Below are 21,742 nucleotides of genomic sequence, written 5' to 3'. Positions count from 1 at the left end.
CAAAATGTCTCTTTTTACAGTGGAAATGAGGAGGGGATGAGGAATTATAGATCAGTGAGTTTTAACTTCATTTTGTAGAAAGCTACTGAACCAAGTCATTAAATAAATTATTTTAACAGTGTAGGAAGTACAAGGAAATGAGTAACAGCCCCATAGCTTTGTCAAATACATAGCATACTAAATTAACCTACCTTCCTTTAACACAGGGTCCTGTGGGTTGCAGAGAAGTAGCAAAAGTTGTGTGGCTTGAGAATGTTACGGCTTTTGATATTTGCACAGTGTTTTGGGCTCCACAATTCAAAAATTATGTGGACTAACTGGAAAGAGATCAGAAGAGAGTGCCATGAATGATCATAGACCTCAAAAACACGACCCCAGAGGTAGATTGAAGCGGTTGGGATTGTTGAGAGAAGATAACTGAAATACTGCAGTGATCTTCAAATGCATAAAAGGTTGATGCAAAGAAGGAAGAAAGTAACCCTGTCACTGTGGACTTTGTAAAGGGAAGGACTTTGTTACAGTGATGATGATTTAAGCTAACAATCAGGGAAACCTGTCTGGTGTAAAACAGTTCAGCTTTGGAATATATTGCCTATTGATGTCTTCAATCTCCTATCATTGTAGACAAGCCTCAGACAGGAATTAAATAGCTGGAGTTGATCCTGCCTTGGAGCAGAACATAGATTAAATTACATTGGTCTTTTCCAACCAAATGTTCTATGAAATTGAGCTTGGACTAATAAATGAGCGTGTATTAAGGACAGTTACACTTGTATTTGTAGAAAAAGTCATAGCACACTGCTGTGTTTGCTGTTTGGAGATGTGTATGAACTTAGGGCACAACTGGGATACTACAGAGGAAAAGCTAGAGAAGCTGGTTGTGTTTAACAGCACAAATATGCAACTTTCCCCTTCTCTCCCCAGTGAGAATAGTTTTATATATGCTCAGTTGAATATTTCTGCCAGCTTGCCATGACACCAAGAAAATAAGCACAAAACCTTTTTAAATATTTAAGTCCTAAAGGGGCTTGCCATCACCCCCCAAAAAATGAGGACTGTTCATTTCTCTTACTCTCTCTACCAAGCATCCTTATGCAGCCTGTCTTGACCTGACTGTGCACACAGCTGAGTCAGTTCACTTTTCTTCTGCTACTACACTCTCAATTTTTTATTTTTTATTTTCTTTTTTAGAAGAACTTAGTTTGAGGTTCCTAGCTCCCTTGACCTTTTGGCTCACATTTTCCCAATTCCAAGTTACTGCTCATATCAGCATAGCCTCATGAGCCAGCTTTTGTATTCTGCAGGTTTCTTTGCCTGAGTACACCGGAAAGAATATTTTGACTACCTTGAATTCAAGGACTCCTGCAGCTTCTCCCCAGCCATAAACACCTTTTTTCCCTAGTCCAGATAATCCATGTCTAAGTGTGCAGGTTGAAGTGAAACAGGGAGATAGTGGAACGTGGTACTGTGGGACTGTTTCTCAGCGATGGACTGTTCTATCTGTCAGCTTTGGGGCAGACTGCTTTCCAGTCATCCTGGGAGAGGGATGGGGAAATGCTTCTTTTGACAATCTCCTAGGAGCCTGTCCTTGGTAAGTCTGAAGTACCTGCTGCTCTTGTGTGTCCCCCTGCTCCATGGGTGTCCATGGTGCTTGCTGTGCATCAGATTCCAGCTGGCTGAGTTTGGGACCATTGATATTTTATTGTTTGGTGTTTGTACCAGTTCCAGATAAAGTAGGGCTGTATAAAAACAAATCTGTATGAAAATAAGGAGTATTGGGTATTACAAAGCCAGGGTGTGATGAGGCATGCCCCTGAGCTGATGATGTAAACAAATACGTTAACCAGAGCAGGCGGCATTTTTTCCTTCACTGAAGGTGGGAGCAGAGTAGAACTAATTCCTTTTTAAGGATTAGTTGTTTCTGAATGACGTTTAAATCTTTCCCTGTCCACCCTGGTCTTAGCAAAAACAAGACAAACACAGGCATTTTGGCTCTTACTTTTCTGCTGTTCTGGCACATTTCTGCTTGTCCATAGGTGTTTATTATAAGCCATGCAACGAGAGATCTACTGCTGGCGCATGGTGGAGAGAGCTTTTCCTTCTCCCTCTGTCACTGCAATGCCTGAAAGCACAAACACGGCTCACGCTCTCATTTCACATCCATTGTGGGGCTCTGCTTTGTTTGTCTTCAGGATTCCAGTGGTAGTGTATAAATGACCCCCCAACACTTGTTCTTTCGCTTTGAAACTGATTTCTCTCAGCTTGGCAGGTGAAACTCTAAATAGGTATGTCTGGCCCATTCCCTGGGGAGCTCAGAATGGCACCAACTAAAGTGGGAGAAGAGCTGACAGCTTTAAAGCTTTAGAAGTGGTAATAGGAGAGGCATGAGAAGACTTTTGTAAGTCACTTTCTCCCACACCATATTATGAAACCAACCAATTCCCATGCAGTGCATGCTCATGAGGCCAACTGCCACTTCCACTGTTGCATCCATGAATAAGTGCTTGCTCTGCGCAGAGATGAGTGCTGTTCCCATATGCTGGGTTTTATTTTGTAGACAGAACAGTTGACACGCTTTTTTGTCTCAAAGATCAGAGTGCAGGGCTTTGTTTGTGTAAGGACAAATTACACAGGGTAGGTGCCTTTGTGTTCCGTAGTTGGGAGCTCAAGCCGGTACCTCTGCATAGAGGTGGGTGCTGCGGCAGGGTAGCACACATGTGGAAAAACCAGTGTTTATTTGCATTTCACCTAATGAGTGAAGCAGGGTATAAACTTGCAAGGAAGCCAAGATAAATATAGTATCCACAGTGGCCTCTGGCATTTTCACCCCCATGTTCCCTTTCTCTCCTTCTCCCTGCTCACATATATGCACGGTACATGTGAGCACACACATATGCAGACGTTTGATGCATGGCTTTTATTAGTGCATTTGCCATTGATTGATTAGTACTTAGTATTAGTACTTCTTCTATTGATTGATTGCAGATGAAGTGACTATTTGACCTTTAATTATGAGCCTTGCTATTGAAAATGACATTGAGCTATGGCTTCACATAATCCATCTGGAAAGCCCGACATGATGCCATTCCCTAGAGTTCATTCAGTGAGAAGAGAAGAGGCCTCAAGGAAGTGCAAAGCTATCACTGTGGCTCATTTAAAAAAATACTGCAGGTGTTGCTTGCACTTACACAAAAGTTGCAGCCAAATGCAGAATGTTATTTTATTTTATTTAGTGAATTGCTGGCTGGAAGTTACAACTCTGAAAGGAAAATTCAGGATTGTAAAAAAATATAGATTTGCTTTAATTCTTGGTATTTACTATATAAAATTATTTTACCAGAAAAAATCAAAGTACTGTTACCTATTTTGGCTACCACAAGGGCAAATATTAATACTGGAGATATGATGAACAGCAGATTTGTAAAACAAAACAGCAGAAATAACCCTACCTAATAATAAGATCAGGGTATTGATTGTGATGGGGGGGTGTATTTTTCCTCATTTGGATTCAGCAATGTAGCAGTTCTCTGGCCATGAAGCCCTTCAAGTAATACAAAGTTTCTAGCCTACCAAATACTTTCAGTCAAGAGTAGAGTTCATTCTAGAAATAAAAGTTGAAACACCAACTTTCTTTTTCTTTAATTCAAATTTATTTTTTAAATACTCAGCTTCTTACTGCTCAAGTACTTGAGCAATGGCCTATAGTTGAACAATTCTTAAAAGCCTGATATGGGGAATATCTGTGAGTGTATCATCCAGGCTGTGGATTAATCAGCCCATGCCTTCCCTGAGCTCCCCAGCTGCACAGTGGGACAGAAGGCATCATGTTCACATATAGCTCCAATCTGCTCCCAGCTATCTATAGTTTTCTATCATGCTTTCTACAGATAACACCTTATAAGAATTTTCAGGATAAATAATGTATTGAAATGCTGTAGTAATCCATTGTAGACTCTTTGTAGTGTATGGTGATAATCACCTTTCTTCTTTAACTAGAAAAATGCTAAAATGTTCTGACTTGTGCTGAGATAAAAGGTGGATGATTTCAAAAAGGAGAAATCTCTTAATCATTCTGTAATAGAAAGGTAAGATGGCAAAATCATGTGTGTTGCCCTAAGCGAGTATTCAGGCTATTCTCTGGTATTTTTGGAGTGTGGTGGTTTTTCTCTGCTCCTGGCAGAGAACTTTCCTCTAAGGCAGTTATTCATCAAGGTTCTCTGCCTTTCACATAAAGATACAGAAAATAATCCTGTTTAACTGCTCTCTGAAAGTTTTCAAGAGTAAGACTTTTGATGCTGTTTTTTTACCTTCAGAATTTTCTCATGAGTGCTGGACAGATGTTACTACATCCTGTCATACTTCTTGGTGTTGGTAGTGCTTGAATTTGCATTTGTATCTTTTACAGGTTTTTAGTCTCATTCCTTCCCCAGGTGTCTGATAGGGTGATGGAAGTAAAAATGATCAGGCTACTCCTCTGCCTGGAACTGCTGGGTGCTGTCCATCAGGGCAGAAGGGAAGCTGATGGGATGAGAATGCTTCAAAGAATGAGTGTCTTCTAAAGGCTGTGTCTGGACCCCTCACTAGTGCCCAGAGAGTTAGGAACTCTCCCATTTCTGCTTCTGAGATCCCTCACAAATGGGCTTAATGACTGCTAGAACCTTTTTAATTGATGCAGTGATTCTTTGGACCAAAATGAAATGTTTTTCCCATCACTTCAGTCTTTGCCCAGCATTTGCTTGGAGGGAACAGCAGGTTATTGTCTGGGCTTTTTCCTCAGCTCTGTGATTCTCCTCTCTGTCTCTGGAAAATAAGAACCAAGCAATTTCTGTTTTATGAGATGACAGTGGGGAGAACAGAAGCATCTTGATCTACTGCCCTTTTCTCATGTTAGCATCTTTCTTTTTCATCATCAGGTGTGAGGTGTGTCCTAGCTTGGCAGTCTTCTGGAGCCAACATTTGGTTCTTACCCCCCACCAGTACTATCAGTCAGGTTATCACCAACTAACTGTCATGTCTTCTGTCTCAGTAGACCCCAAAAAATTGCATATTTCCAGTACAACTGCAAAACCCTGTATTTCTGGATATATATATATATAAAAAACAAGGTTTTATATAGATGTTTAACTATTTCAGAATATTAGCAAACTGAAATACAGACAGAAGATTTCTGTAACTGGGTGAGTGTTTCCAGCTTGCACACACCAATCCTCCCCACCCCCAAGGTGAGATGCTATCTCACCCATGAAAGCATTTCTGCAATACTTACACCATCCCTCACATGGGGGGATTGTCTTCACAGGAAGTCAAACTGGCAGTTTTGGGTAGGCTGTGGTCACTGGGATCATCCCTGCCAGAGGGTCTTTCTTATTTTCTCTCGTTACTCATATGTGACTGGCCCCTGTTTGCCTCCTTCAGAGCAGAGCATCCCTGGGTCTGAACTTTGCAGAGAGAAATGTGCTGGCAGGCCAGTCTGACAGAATAAATGGCATAATCCAGTGAGTTATGTGGCTTTTGGGCACAGAATACCTGGCTCTCCTTTGGTTTTTTTAACCACAAGTATCACAGTCTATTACATTTATCTGTTGCAGTTTAGTAAATTTTGACCTCTGTGATTCCAAAAGGGGCAGTACTACAGCAAATTAGGGAATCTCCTTTCCTTTCTGACCTGAAACATATGTTTCTTTGATTAGACCTAGAATGTGTGCAAGAAATTCTGTACCAGCTCCCAGGGCTTCCTTTTCATCTGTATAGGTTTTTTATTAATATTTAGAAAGTTTGCCTGCAGCAGTACTAAAATGTGCATCAGAGGACAACAGTTGTTTACTGTGTTTGAACTGAAGAATCTCACCCAGGAGATCTCATTCACTTGAAGTTTACATCTCTCAATCTCAACTTGCAGAAAGAGATCGATGAATAACAATTGTCATTTCAGAGTTGCACCTCTCCAATTATTTATTTGGTTGTGTGTCTTTCCAGGAGCACACGTAATTGGATCAGACACTAAAAACCAGATTGCAGGGTTTTAATGACAGCAAGCTCATACCTCTTTATAATGAAATAAAAAAAAGTAAACACACATATCCAACTGTAAAATGATAATGACACAGGAGCTCTCCCTCCCCACCTAAAACAGTTAATTTATCTACTTTAAGAGACTACATTATATTCAGCAGACAGCTGACAGGTTACCCTTGGGAAGATCCATGTTTGGACATGACTCAAGTTTTGTTTTTTCTACCTCAAGCTGGCAGAGGCTACAAGTGTCACCCATACGAAAGCTGGTGACTATTGAAGATGATGTTGAGTCTCCCTGAGAGAGTTGTATCTACATTTGCTGCTCTCAGTGCACCTTCTGGCAGCCAGTCTGAGCTGCTGACTCCAGACACTTCTAAAGCCGTGGGTGCAGAGATGTGAGAAATCAACAGCAGCAGCGAAATCTAAAAATCTCCTATTGCAGAATAGTTTGGGAGTCTGGAACAGGGATCCATCTCTAAAAGCTGCCATGACCACTGCAAGTGTCATGGAGTTTTAGAACAGGAGATGGTATCCCATAGGATTTCAAGGTGTAGGGAGCTGCTTTTCTCAAAATGCTTTCTCAAGTGGAGCAGTAAGGTTTTCTGGCTTCATTCTTTTCTTGGCTACAGAAATTAGATGAATAAAGGAAAAATTGTAGATTTTTCCTTTATGAAAAGAAGAGTTTTCCTGGTTTACTATTTATAATTAATTTGTGTATCATGTTTTTCTTTGCATCAAGGTTACAGGTTGAGAAAAGCTTTAAAAAAATCTGATGAAAAGATAGAATGAAACAGGTTGGAGCATAAACCTTTCCTGCCTGTGTTTACAAATACAATAAGAGCAACTATAAAACGTTTTTAATGGGTTTTTTTTAATAGTATGTGTAGATAAATCTATATAATCAAAACTTGAATACTGTGAAATCTTAACCTCAGCTGTGTGTGGAAGGGCAGTAGTTTTCAAGGAAATAATGAAATTAATTAAATCTCAGCTTTGTGGGTTTAGGTTCCTTGTCCATCTCTTTGTCCAGAATTCCTTTCATTCGTAGGTTTCCTGTACTAAACCGCTAAAAAGGGTTTAAAATTCTATTATTTTTAGCTTTGTAGCTTCATTATTGATAGCAAATTTGTAATTCATTATCAATTTGCTGCCCATGCTTTGAGTAGGGTGTGTGTATAAAGAGTGACCTGATATCCAAGCAATAAAAAAAGCACTGAAGTGTGAATGCAGGCTTACAGCGTTGGTACATCCACATTGTGGAGCCAAATTAAGAATAAGTCACATGAAAAATGATTTATGGTGGTTCAAATAATTGCTGAATTCCCTGTTAACTAATTCCTACCACCATATTGTCAGCCAGGTGGAGGTGTTCTGGAGTCTCAGGCACCAGTCTTCAGTTTTTAATGTTAAAAGTTTCATTGTTAGCAGTTGGTAAGATTGCCTATGGTGTTCATTAAACTTCATTTCCAGTCTGAGTGCATCCATTGAAACCCCAGAAACAGACAAACAGTACTTTCTTTCTCTTCCTCCCTGCTTTTGCAGATTTATTTCCTTAAAACTTTGAGAGTATGAAGATATGCTGTTCCATGGTAACTGTACTCACATTGCACTTGAATTACTGATTTCTGTATGACTATAGAGGGGCATTTTCCTGAAGAAAAAGAATGAACAAAAGCATTCAAAGCATATTAGGTTTTCTTCTTTTTTTAAATTCTTGTTGGAGTTACAGCAAAAGGAAAATCCTCTTTCTCATTAATTTCTCTTCCCCTTCCTCCTTTACTTAAATATTAGACCAGTCTAGTCTCTTATAGTATAAATTCTTGCATCCCAGCAGAACTGTATGGCCAGTATGTGGCCACATCACTGATTAAGGGCAGAGCCTTGCCCGTAATTCTAGTCCTGGCAAGTGGTAAATCATTTAATGTAATGCAGGGGGATTGTTCTTTCCCAAAGAGAGGGAAATATTTTTAAAGATTAGGGTCCACACCTCCAAACTGAGCGAGGACAGCCTCCATTTTGTAGTTTTCTCCTGCAGTCCTTCCAGAGTCTCCTAACATCCCACAGTCCCTTGTGTAATCCCCACCTCAGATGTTTGTTTTTACCACTCCATGAGCCTGGTTTTTGCTTTCCATCACACTTGTCACTGACCTGAAATATGAAAACATACTGAAAAAAAAATTGTCCTTTTTTCCCCTGAGAATGTTTTAGACATAAGTCTTCATACAGTATGTATGTGGGCAAAAGGGCACAATTCTCTCTGCAATGTAATGTGATTTCTTATTACATTGGAAGGTGCTTTCTTTAGCTGGAATGGGAATACTCAGTAGCAAACAAATATTTGCATTGTTAGAGGTTGTCAGGTATCATTTAGCTGTTCCCATACCTGAAAGAAACTGGTCCTTAGGGAAAAGCATTTAACTTGAATTCAGGTTGTGCTTTGGAGAGGGCATGGATGTAGAAAAAAGAATCCAGTTAATTTGTCAAAAACATCTTCTTCTATGGTGATCTCAGTATGTCATAGCACAGTCTGAACGAGGGCAAGAAACATCTATCCCTGGTTAGGCTTCATTGAGGACAGGCACAGTGGGTGACCTTCTGTCTCCTCAAAACTAACCACAGCAATGATTTGCCTGGGAAGAAACAGGGAAACTCTTAAGAAAGTTTTCAAGTAAGATGGGCAGTATCTTGCTGTTCTGGCCACTCTCTGCATGAACAACTCTTCTCTAATTCTCTAAATCAGGCTCTGCCTGAACCTTACCAGCCCTTCCCACCACACAGTCACTGGGGTCCACGCAGAGCTGTTCTGAAACTTGGCAGTCAAATTTCAGGTGCTCATTTGGCACTGTCTTGGCAGCATGAATTCAGAACCCCCCTGCTCTGGCAGCTTGGGAGAGGTTCAGTGCAATCAATATATGCCCCTCTTTACAGGCCTTTTCTCAGATGAAAAAATAAATAGCTGTTTGACCAATAATGTTCTTTTCACATCAATCTCTGAGAGGATCCTTCAGAATGAGTGTAGCATAGAGAGCATCAGAGAAGCTACCATCATACACTTGATTCATTCTGTGTATTACACTTCAAGATTGTGGCAATTGAGTGTTCTGAAATGCATTGGCAAGTACAAGAGAGAGGTGAAAATTCAGAGGCTAAAGCTTTTCTTCCAACTGTTTGCACTCTCTCTTTGTGAGGGTTCTTTGGCATTCTAATTTGTGAATGCCTGATGGTTCCATAGCCCTAGGATGACCTCTTTGTTTTGCCCCAAATATCTTTTCCTGAGAAGAAATGCTGCAGTGTTTTGTGATGTGGAATGTGTTTCAGTAATGTAGGCAGTAAAGGTTTAGGATAAATTGTTTGTTATGAAGACATTGAAGGGAAAAAACCTATACAGTGAAGTATGGAAGTAGAGCACTAGCAATAATTCTGCTTTGGGTGTGAGAGATAATGGCCTGTGTTTTGGTGGTAATAAAAATGCTCTATTAAGTTCTCTGAACCCATTGCAATGTGATAGAGATCAGCAAATGATGAAACAGTGCTTTAAGGGGAGCTTACACATCCAGCAAGCATAAAATAAACAGATTAAAATAGAAAAAACCTCTGATTTCCAGTACTTACTGTTTTATCATTTCCGTCATGGGTATAGGATGAAAGAAAACTCTTACTTGCTTGTTAGAAGAAGAAAGCTCCTACTTGAAGTTCTTACTTGGCAGATGTCAGTTGAAAGCTCTGCTAAGGAATGTACTGCAATGTCAAACTCTGTTGGGTAATTTTAGACAAATGTGTCATGTGTGACATGGAAATATGGCATGCTGTACATTAGTGATTTCCCAAGTGTTTGGATCAGGTAGTAATGTGCTGAGAAAGTGCTCTTTATCTCTCCACACTGTGTACTTGTATAGCAGTGGGGAAAGGCTTTTGGTAGAAATTACTTTAGTCAGAAAAAGAATCCATTTACAATATGTGCCTTCTAACATCTTTCAGACAATGCATTGTATTAAAGAGGCATTTTTTGATTAATGTTTTATAAACATTTTTCAGCATGACAGCTTAAAGTCCCTGTAAAATTGTAAATGCGTGCATAGTGCTCACTTCCATAAAGTCAAATGCCATCTCATAAAGTCTAGTTGGATCCTGTCAGTGACAGTGACACAGAATCAGTACCTTGGAGCATTAAAATTAATTTGCTTCATTTATATTACTGCAGTGATAGCTAGATGAAAAGAGTCCTATATTTAAATTATCTTAAAAATACCTTCAAATCTTTTAGGGTTTTTTATTATTATTATTTTACAGTTAACTAAATGTAGTGAAGTGCAGCATAATATTTTCATGGGCCTTTTAGGAAATGTGAAAGTAGCAAAGGGGAAAAGGGAGGATGTGGGAGGCTATAGTGGGTGCAAACTGGAGGAAGGATTAAGTAGTTTTCAGTTGAGCAGGTTATTAGAGAAGCAGTGGCCTCTGGCCAGGGCTGATAACCTTTTTTGGAGCCAAACTGGAACACCCTGGAGCGAAGGAGAGCAAAGAGGGCTTACCTAAACTGGGCTTCAAGAGCAGTTCTCTCACTCTTCCCTGCTTCTGTTGAAGGTCATGGATTAACAGTGTTTCCTTTGCTTTCCTCAGATTTCAAAGTGCTCAATGTGGAAAAAAAGAGCCAAGTGAGGACACAAAAAGAGAGAAAACTGAAACAGGGTCACAGGCCCGTCTTCTTCTCTCAGCTGGAGTGGGATAGTGATGTTGGTGCCCCTGCCCTTAGTGCAGCTGAGTGATTTTACACAAAACTTACATTTCTGCAATTAATAGAATCAAAGGTCTTGGGAAACAAATCCTTGCAGGTTGGAAGCATGGGAGTGGCAGAGGGAAAAGGAGGAAGGGAGAAAATACAAAGAGAAAAAGAGCCTCTGAATACCAGGGCCAAAGAGCAAGGAGGAAGATGGGAACATGGGGGATCACTGGTAGGAGAAACATACCCAAACAAAGGGGAAGAGGGAAATTTGGGGTAAAAGCTGGAAATACCAATGATTTTGTTTGAAAGGGCTGCCTGTAGAACAATCTTTGTTTTTTCTCCCTTCTGCTGAAGCTCTCTGTAGCCCTAGTTAGGTGGGGTGCTGCTGTCTCATCCCACTCCTTTCTTTGGAGGAGGATGGGAAGCTTGTTAAACCCCCACTTTGAGCGAAGCTGACCAACTTAGTGCCAAAGCAAGAAGAGAACTTTGTTATTCAGGTCTCATGATATTTAGTGAGTGAGGGTCTGTGGCAGAGAGATGAACCAGATTGCTGGAAGCTTTTAACTCCATAAATGACAGCAGCATGAATGGGTGTTTGTGGCATGAGCCTTCAGTGTTTGTTTTTTTCCCAAGTGTTTATATATGTATATTTATATACATATATATATGAGAAAAATGTAGTTGTTTTTGTGCTTCATTTTAAAAGAAGTAAAAGTAACTATTAGAGAATGGTTTTCCTAATTAGATATTTGCATGGGTTTTATATGTCATATAAAGTCATACTGATGCTTGCAGCTACTACACATTACTACTAAAAAGTTTAGATGGCATTTTTTAAAATAAATAAAACTCATTCTGCTTAGCTTTGTGGTAATGTTACTGACACAAGCATTTGTGACTACACTATGGGGATCTATGGGGATGGAGAGAATTGAAGACTGGCAAAGTTAGAAGTATAAAGATCAGAAAGCACAACCAAAAGACAACAAGGTTGGGGTTTTTTTCTTTCCATTAGACTAGTCCTTACCTGCAAAAATGATTATTACTTCTTCTTTTTACCAGTTAGCATTTCCTGGTAAATAATAGGAACTCTAATTGCACATTAGTAGCTTCCAGGAACCTGTTGTTGTGACATGTATTTAAACAAGCTGTGAATTAAGAACCTCTTTCTACCAGTGATCTAATTATATTGTCATGCTAATTATAGTATTTTGTATTTATATTTGACAACTTTAATTTTCTCTTCCTAGTTTACAGAAATAGTTTTCCTCTAGAGAATTTACCTTTTAGGCTGGAATTTCTTATATTTCTTTCAGAAAATGTACAGTTATCTAAAGCATGTCTCAGTCACTTTGGATGCATTCTGTTCACATCTCTGCCATTAGTTTCTGTGTGATCTTAGGCTAGTCATTGTAGTGTTTCTGATTCTCTGTAGGAGCCCTCTTCAGCTTTCTAAAATGTTTTTGGATCTGTGGATGAAATTGCACTACCAAAACACCAGGTACTGTCTTACAAACAGAAATACAGTATGTGCATAGCTTGGGACTCTAGTGTGTTTTTCCATGATTAGAAAATAGAAGAGGACCCACAAGGGTCAATTTGAGATGTGGAAACAGGCAATAAAACCTTTATTTGTTTACAGAAGCAGTATGATGGGCATTTGAGGTGAATTACATGCCTTAATATAATGCAAATGCCTATTTAATTTCTATCTAAATAGTATTTATTCCCATGACCCAGAAATTACTGTTAATAATAAGCAATTGTGGGATAGGTCCATGATGTTGTTTTGAAGGTAATTGTAATACTGAAATAAAGCATGGAAGCTTTTATTTATTTGATTTAATCCATCCCTGGACATATACACGTAGGTAAAGGCTACTAGCATAAGCATGAGATTTTTAGTGGTGTGAGGTGATGAAGATAATAATAATAATAATAATAATAATAATAATAATAATAATAATAATAATAATAATGGTGGTGCTGTGGAAACATAGTGAAGATTTTAGCAAGCCTAGACACATGTCAGCAATAGTGGGACACTGGTAGTGTGGAAGTGGTAATATTCAACAAATAAGCTGTTTGCTCACATAGGGAGGCATCAGCTTAATAAAGGAAACCTGAAATGGTGTTGAGAATGGGAGTTTATCCAAGATAGAAAAGTTTCCATAAATATGATAGCTCTGGCAGATCTGAAACATCTCCTCCTGGGGAAATAGAGGGTATGTGGCACAAATGTGTTTTGAGAAAGGAGACAAGGCAGAGCCACGTTGTATGGGGATTGGAGCAACCTGGTCTGCTGGAAGGTGTCCCTGTGGCTGGGCCTGGAACAAGATGGTCTTTGAGGTCCTTTCCAACCCAAACCACTCTATGATTCTATGAGACACTCAGATGAGCTCTGTGAAAACAGTGTGTGTAGTCTGTTTCACTTCAAGATTGATGCTGGCAGAGGATTCCTAGAGTGGCATTTAAGATGAGAGAAAATAAAGTGCATTCTCGGGAGGCTCCTGAGGAATTGCAGTTGCTCTTGTTGGCAGCTGTGCAAATATCCAGTCAGGCAAGACAGAGCTGGTTGCAGGTTTTGCCCACACCTGTACTTTGTGGAGTATGGTAGCAAAGTTCCAAGATTTAAACATAATTTTGGGCACTAATGCTCAAAGTAGGCATAATTGGTTTCATTTCTGCAGAAGGGAATGAAACTTTGTTTTACATATCACATCATCAAGTGGGAAGATTGTGCACAGAGATGTCTGATAGAATTAGCACTGTTGTTGACTCCAAATTCCAGCTCATAGGAAAAATGGCCCGTCTCTAGGTCTTAGCACACTTCTTCCAGCATCCAGCAACTTCTGTACTCCAGCTGCTGCCTAACTCTTAGTGGGCAGGATCACTTCATATTGCTCACTCAGCTGACTAAACCTTTTCTGTCGCATGGATCAGTCAAAGCAGGGAAGGCTCTCATTTGGATGCTCACCAACTGGAGGGAATGTACAAGCAAATCATGGCCCTCCTCCAGTGGTGAACAGACCAAAGAAAGGTTGCAAAGGTTACAAGCAGGAGTTGAGCAGGTTGGATGGATAGATGGATGGAGGACATGGATGGAGATTGGATGTGAATACAGAACAGCCCAGTGTGAGGAAGTAGTTCAGAAAAAGCAGCTCAGAACTGTGCTCAGCAACTGAACAGTCATGCTCTAGCATTGTATATCAAGTCTTCAGCAGCAGTTTTTATTTACTGCTATATTACCGTAATTAGAAAAGATCTTTTATGACATTCCCTACTCCTCCCTTCTGCCACAGAACTTTCTCTGCCATGTATTTTTTGTTTTAATGTTCTTGCTCGTTTGGATTTGATTTAATATATAAAACATTTCAGTTCATTTTGGGATTTTGGGGATTTTTTTTTTTTTTTTTGTGAAATGTCAGTGCAACATAAAATAGTTTACTTTTATCTGGAGCTCAAAGTCTGAGGTGAGAGTCTGTCTCCTGTTTTTCTGCCTGCAGGGATTCCCATGCTGAAGATAGTATTTGCAGGTTATGAACACTTGTCCTTAATTTCCGTCCCTTTGCTCATCTATCACCCTGCTCAGATCCTTCTTGGCAGTCTGTTGGTACCAACGATAAAATCCTGGATGGTTTCTAGGCAAAAGGTAAGAATTGCTGGATTTGATTTATAATGGCAAGTGTATTGTGAGGGGAAAAATACCTAAACATGTCCTAAACTCCTGGGGTTCCTTCTATGGTAGGGATTTTTCTATTTCCTTGCTTTCTCTGTAACAGTGATAATCACAGCAGTATCAAATTAAAAGTGCAGAACTTTATCCCACTTGAAATGGGGATTGAAAAGACTATGAAAAAGTTCAAAGCATGAAGTTAGGCCTCTACAGTTAATTCAAATTACAAATTCATTCAAATTATGCTATAAGAATGTCTCCATCCATTAGCTGACTAATAATCACAGCTTTGGATCTCCTTTATGGAGAAGTGACAAAGATGTGTTGGCTGGCATGTGAGCTGGGGAAATGAGGTAAAATAAGGACACTTTCTGAACTGGATTGAAGCAGGCTGAAAACTTTTTTCCCCTTCCCCCCCACCACTTGGGTCACCCTTTACAATAACAAGGAGTTCACAGCAGTCTGGGGCATCCCATTTCATGCCAAAATTAAGGCATGGGGTTACTTTGTAGGATTATAGACTATAACCTAGAGGGTTTGGAATCAACATCACTGATTCAAATTATGTTTATTTCAGTACAAAACTGAAGGTATCAATACCTGACAGCCATTCTGTGATCTATGTGAAATAATTTTTGTGGTTTTAGTCAGGTTCTCAGAATAACCCTGCAAAAAGCTAGTCCATGAAATCGACTTTAATGCTGTCTTTTAATGTTCTGAAATAATAAAGATAAAAAGCTGCAGCAACTGAAGCAACCTTTGGCAGCCATTTTCAGTGATGGCTGAGACCTACTGAGCTGAGCCCAGCTCCATCAGCACCCTGCATTTTCCACTTAGCTGTGGAGAAATCTACTTTATTGATAACACTCACCTTTATAATTTTCAGCAAAACCTAGTGATTGTCATTTTACAGCTTCACACCACTAAAGTAACCTTGCTGTCTTGAATGCTAAAATTCCCCAAAACAGTGCTTCTCATGTGCTACCTGAACTGTAAAAAAGCAGGAAAACTCTCAGTTTTCAGAAACTGTGTTCAGAAATCAGACCTTGTTAATATATACTGGTCTGAATATCTGAAAATGAAAATCTGAGAATGCAGTGGCAGTTACCTATCAGTCTGAAAATCATGGTTTTTCTTTCAATCAGAAATTATCAGGAGACTTTACAGGTGGTATAAAGAAAATTCCATGTTATTCCTGTAGAAAGATAGCCTAAAGTTAATGCTGCTGGTGACAGAACAATCCCTGCAATGCTGACTTCTCTACAGCATCTCAGGAGTGGGGCTGGAGCTCATCCAGACCTCTCTGATTCTCAGGGCAGTAATGGCCTTTAGGGGCTGCTGTCAGCTGCTGCAAGTTAAAACAGCCTTTAAACAAAGCATCAGAACAGTCAATCAGTACTGGAGAGATTTACAGTTCACCAGCACTAGTTTCTTATTCATTAAGCATCAAATAAACCTCCTGTGCTAAGCAGACTGTAATGCCACTGTAGAACCACTTTGGGGGATTGTTGTTCTGTTGCAGCAGTTTCTTTAGTTGGTCTTCTGTATTATTCACAAATGTTATTTTAATTACTCTTTGAAAAAAATCAATGAGGTTGGGTCTGGTACAGTTGCAATAAGTATAATAGAAGTGAATGTTGTGACTGGATAATGGTCTCCTGCTTTGAAAATAAACATGTCATCATCACCCTTGATGTTTATTTTCTACAAACACCTTGGCTTCATTTTGGCATCTCTCTTGCAGGGGGAGGCAGTTATCCAGTCACAGTACTCAACTGCAGTGACATTCTTACTTAATTATGATAGTACATGTGATCGAGTTGTATGAAATTGAATTTAAATATTTAGAGGTTCATCTACACTAAGGTATTTCTACTTTGTAAATATGGCAGCAGAATCTGCCAAACTACAAAGTTAAAAAATTGTTTCCCCAAACAAAGTGTGGAATGATGTCTCTCTCTCCGAAGTCTCTTGCTGAATAATATCCAAAAGACTAATCTCAAAGGGCTGGATTTAACAATTGTTAAATGCTGGTGTTTCTGAGGGGAATATAGCCCATTTATTTTTAAAGGTTTGGGGGTTTTTTAAGGGTTTACATTTGTGCTGGAGTGATTTTCAAGCAGTGCTTACAAGCTTTAGATGTGCAATATTAAAGGTTAATATCTACAATAAGAAGCCCCATCAGGTGTCTCTCAGACTGAAAATTGCTTGTTTAGCCAACCTGCTGGAAACGGGAAGTCAGACAAATGCCAGTCTGTCAGGGCTCTTCACCCAAAAGAATTTGGTAAAACACAGGTTACAAATTTCTGGAATTTGCTAATTTCTCTGTAAGAAGGCACGGAGCTTTTTTTGCTTCCGAGCACACCAACAGCCAGCATCCTTCCCAGTGACCACACTGCTGTACAGGAGCAGCTGAAAACCTAATGCCTTCTTAAGCCTATCACATTTCTCTCCCTAGTTAGAGAGGCTGCTTCCTGCCAAACTGGAAGCATGAGCACTGAGTTGAACTTCTGTCACACACTGAATAAATAGCTCAGCTACCATAACTGGCCAGCCCTGTGAGGAACACAGAGCTGGACCCTGCTGTCAAAATAGAAAGGGATTTCTTTCTTCCTCAGCAACAACAGAGCTACAAAGATACCAGGTGTCCCCTGGCATAAGATCACCTCTGGACTGATGGACTTTGGCTTATCCTTACCTTTTCTCACAAAGGAAGGTGTAAACATCAGAGGTGCATGACATCCACCACTGCAGCAGTGATTATCCTCTGAGCAGACTGAGCCATGTGGAAGGAAGCTGGGGACGCAAAGGTGTTGGCACAAATTCTGTATAAAGAATTCTTCTCTGTCTTTCCTTAAGTGGGTCTGAAGCTCTTCTATCTGTGCCATGAGTGGTTTGAGTGGGGTCCAAATAGTCGCTTTCTAAAAGGCATCTGAGACCCATCTCTGCTTCCTTCACTGGCACTGTAGCCATGGTCCTGGTGGTTTCTGTGTGTAAGTGGAGGTTGTGATGGGCCATTAGAGACAAAAACATCATCTCAGAACCCACAGCCTGTCACTTGCATGCTGACTCTTCTCTCAGCCTCTCAGAAGTACAGTGTTTTGTTGCCCCTTATAAAATGAGAATCTTACCCTGTGCTGTTGCTTGTCTTTTAAGGGTACAAAAAAGTGACTTTTTCATTTCCTGTTCACAGGCACTGAAACTAACCAGGCAGCCCAAAGCACCCGTGAAGGTATAATTGTGGAGATGGCCTGTGTCACAGTGAATGTATATATGTACTATACTGTACACATGGACAATTGACACAGCTGGGTTTTGTGAATGTTGCTTCAGTGCATATTTTATTTTTTTATACATATATATATCTATATATATATTAAAAGATACCTGTTAAGTGCCTTACAGATGCATTTTTGGCAAAAGCATTGTTTTCAGAAGCCACTTTGTTGGTTGCTGCAAGAGGTTGTACAGTATTTTGGAGTCCTTTATTTTTCTAACCGAGTAAATGGTCATGACTGACAGCTGGTTCTTCCATTGCCCCTGCTTTGAAGCCAGGGTGCACCAGCTCTGTTTTAAACTAGCCAAAATGACCAGAAGCCTATCCCACTGGTGGCTTATCCTGGGGAAGAGCTTTCTGAAGGTTTTTGTCTGAGATTGACTTGAATTTTTGTGTGACTCTGTTACACTCCCTAGTCATATGACTGTGACATGCCTTTTTCTTCTGAGTTTGTGTATACTCAGCATGGGGCCATCCAATGGATAGAAGCTGAAAAGCATGAATTATTTGCATTTGTTGACACAGTTGTCTAGACATTCCTTCAAAGTTAATGGTTTCTCAAGAAAATTCTTTTAATTCCATTGTATGATATTGTGCCATTGTATATCTTAAATGCCTCATAAGCTTCTTCAAAGAAATGGTCTGGTGCTTGGGTTATGAGTGAAGTATTTGTGTTTGCAGCTAGGAGATCTTTTTATAATTTACCCCTGAAGAACACAGATTTTTGGTTTTCTTTTTTTTTCTGTTCCTTCCCCCTATGCAATGCACAGAGACCTGCACAGAGAATTTAGGATGATGAATCAGAGCCTTTATTGTAGTAAGCCAAGCTATGTTTTCTCTATTGCAGCATTGGTAATGAATAGTAGCTTGTGAGGACAAGAAAGTTGACAATTTTTTTTTTTTCTGCTAATTAAAAGGATCTTTATAGTAACAGAAACTCTAGCTTAGCTCATTTGACAATCAATCATGACTTTTTAAAAATAATATTACTCTTTCTAATAAACTTATATAAAAAAAAGAATACAAGATACTATTTCTAGGTGTTGAAGAGAAAGGAATGCAGGCATATATTTAAACATGCAGCCAGCGCTGACATCTGGTCTGGAAGATGAAGATTTCAGAAACATGCTCTAGTCCAGACTGGGAGGTGTGCCCATCTGCAAAAAACTGTGCTGGCAATTGTGCATTAAAATATTAAGTAAGGAAAGGAATAGGTCAATGGTATAAATGCAGAGCTTCCGTGTGTGTCATGGTTAACACTGCAACTAAAGGTGTGGCTGAGCACAAACACCTAACAAGTCTTTAGCAAATATAGATTATCAGAGCTCTGATAAGTCTGTAAGCCTTTACACAAGCTGAAGATCTTCTGTGTGATAATAGGCATGTGAAATTAATATCCTTTTGCCTTATTTAAAAAAAAACAAACCTGCTTAGTTTACCTAGTCTGTTACTTCCAGTCCTGTGAACAACAGGCAAAAAGTAATGTGGTACCAATCCTCGGTGCTTTACCTGATGGCCACTCCCTGTTGCCATCAGTATGAGAAACTATGGGGAGCTGATAGCATCACCCTGTTCAGACCTGGCACACCAATAAAAGGACCACGTGACAAAGGTAGGGAGGTGGCACATGCTGAATTCTTTCCTTCCCTAGAGGGGGATCAAGCTCTCCCTGCTGAGTAGGTGAGGAGGCTGAGGGACACTGTCCACTGGCCATGTCACCAGGGCTCTGCTCTCTTCCCATGGGCAGTGAGCTCGCAAGTTTGATCAGTGCATCCCTGGATAGCACAGGTAGATCCACCAAAAAGCCTGAGAGGAACTGGAGAGTTCCTGGGCCAAATTCAAGATTCCACTTCCTTAAGCATTCTAAGTGGTAACTGGTTCCATATGGGAAAAAATTCATCTGGGTTTAAAAACCCTGCTTGCAGCAGGGGACTGCTTCCAAACTCAGGATGGTTTCTTTTTGTTCTACTTCCATAAACCTGAATTTTCAGAAAATATAAAGACTTAATCCCAATCCCACTGAAATCAGTGACTCTTGCTGTTGGTTTTGAATGGTGAGACAACAGGCCCAGAAGCAGTGTTCCCATTTTAAAGTACATAAGAAGAGTTCAAGCAGACAGTAGCTGACTGTGGTTGTGTCAATGCTAAATAGTCAGAACACTGCAAGTACCCTTACTGAGCTACCTCTGTGTACTGAATCTCTGTCTTTCAGTACTTCCAACAACTTGCTTAGATTCCATTGAACACATCCTTTGTTTTTTGGGGCTTTTTTTTTTCCATAAAAGTATTTCAAACTGTTTTACAATGTAGTTTTGTTAGTCTTTACAAAGTCCTTGTTGATTGCTTTGGGGCAGCTTAAATATCGTGTATGAGTGTTGGAGGTGTTGGTCTAAAGAGAATATCAAGCTAAACTGAAATACATATTTTAAATCCATACTTAATGAAACTGAATTGTGCACATCAACTCTGTTAAGACTGTTAAGATATTTGTTTTATGACTTGTTATATGTCTTTAATAAACAGAATGGTTTTGAATTCAATTTTGTTAAAAGGAAAACAAGATAAAATTATTTATCCTCTAGGTCACATTTTTACCTCTGTTATCTGTTATATTCTTTTGTGGGTGGGCTTTTAAATTGTTTGCATTTTTGTTTTTTTTAAAAAAGCCCATTAACTGTCTGAAAATACTTTATGAACTTGGGGAAAGAAAGTCCTCAAAACACTGCTAGTTGTAATCAATTGAAAATTAATGCATTGAACTGAACCAGGTTTTCAGTAAAGACTTAGAACAGTTGTGAATCTTTTCAACTTGTCTTTAAATTTAACTGATATTAAACATAATTAGACAAAACTGATGGCAAATGAGAACTTTCGCCCGTGTTACAACATGAAGATTTTCTTGATCATCAAGGTTTCCTATTTCTGCATCTCTGTAATCCCATCTAATGATAGCAGAGGAAAAAAAACCCACACAAACAATGAAACAGCACTTCAGAGGTCATAGGCAATGTTAGCACTTTGTGTTGAGTTACTCAAACATTTTATTTCCATTTCTGTGCATTAATTTGAAAAGCTTTTGATGACTGCAGTAACTTACCAAGATAAGCGATTTTAATGTAGTTAAAATCAAAGATGTGGTTGTGTTGTTTTTTCTCATTGATCCTTTAGTTAGTGTGAACAGGTTATGTGGTAGAAAGGCAGTCTCAGCAGAAGCTGCACTTGTGCTTGTTCGCAGAGCAGAAGGAGCTTGGCTTTACAGAAGTAGTCCCCTACATTACTCCGGCAGTCAGGGAAAAAGGAGCTGTTAGTTTTATTTGTGTACATTTTTCTGTGGAAATATCTTGACAGCGGGAGGTTGGAAGGCAAGATGAAATATGGTCTGTCTGCAAGCACATTGATTTATGTGTGAGTGCATACGTGCATAAGAGATGAGCAGCTATATATGTAGAAATGACTAGAAAGGACCAAGTCCCTGGGATACATTTTTTGTTTTTGCAAGACTGCACATGGAGAAAGAGCTACTTTTTTTGATGTTATTGTGCCATTAAAAATGAAATTTCAGACACTGAATTGTGTTTTGTATTGAATCATAATCTCATAGAGAACCCTTACAGCAGACAATCGCAGCTTTGTATTTGTAAACTGTAGACTGTTTTGCACTTAAATAGATGTTGATGCATTTGGGAATTACAACACAGTAAAGGGCTAAATCATAGTTTCTCCATTTGGTTATAATCCAAATGCATTTATATTACTATTATTATAAAGTGCCAGGAACACAGGCAGTCCCTCGCAAACACGTTAAATAGACAAGAGACTAAATTCTGCCCTTGGTTACACTTGCACATCTCCAGTGCAAGGTTGTTAAGCTGCAGAGCAGTCTCCCCAGGGAAGCTGTTTGAAGAGCCCTGCCATCGTTCTAACAAAGCTCGGGGATAATGTAGCACATGATGAGAGTAAATGAAGAGTATTTTACTTTAGATTTGATGGCCTGCCCTTTCCAGCATCTTACAAACCAAATCTCTTTTGTCCCTATTTTTGGGGGGGGGGGGGG

At 39.5% G+C, this 21,742-nt stretch overlaps 1 protein-coding gene across 5 annotated transcripts in view; it reads left to right on the top strand.

The window, feature by feature from the left end:
* SLC10A7 (solute carrier family 10 member 7) overlaps positions 1-21,258 on the top strand; it is a 139,519-nt gene extending 118,261 nt beyond the window's left edge. For 2 of the 5 annotated variants that reach the window (XM_014254822.2, XM_005525597.3), the window contains 2 exons: positions 14,242-14,387; positions 17,605-21,258. In XM_014254822.2, coding sequence (XP_014110297.1) covers positions 14,242-14,387; positions 17,605-17,649 — 191 coding nt within the window. In that variant the 3' untranslated portion in view covers positions 17,650-21,258. Of the gene's footprint in view, positions 1-206; positions 672-12,170; positions 12,237-14,241; positions 14,388-17,029; positions 17,208-17,604 lie in introns of those variants that run through there. The other 3 variants (XM_088056753.1, XM_088056754.1, XM_014254823.2) reach the window with 3 other exon arrangements.
* Positions 21,259-21,742: the final 484 nt, after the last annotated feature.

Source organism: Pseudopodoces humilis, chromosome 6, assembly GCF_049639895.1.
Source record: "Pseudopodoces humilis isolate 2021_Gansu_Grassland_sample_001 chromosome 6, ASM4963989v1, whole genome shotgun sequence".
NCBI classification, from domain to species: Eukaryota; Metazoa; Chordata; class Aves; order Passeriformes; family Paridae; genus Pseudopodoces; species Pseudopodoces humilis.
The sequence above is the reverse complement of the archived record's forward strand: the minus strand, read 5'-3'. Positions and strand labels throughout refer to the sequence as shown.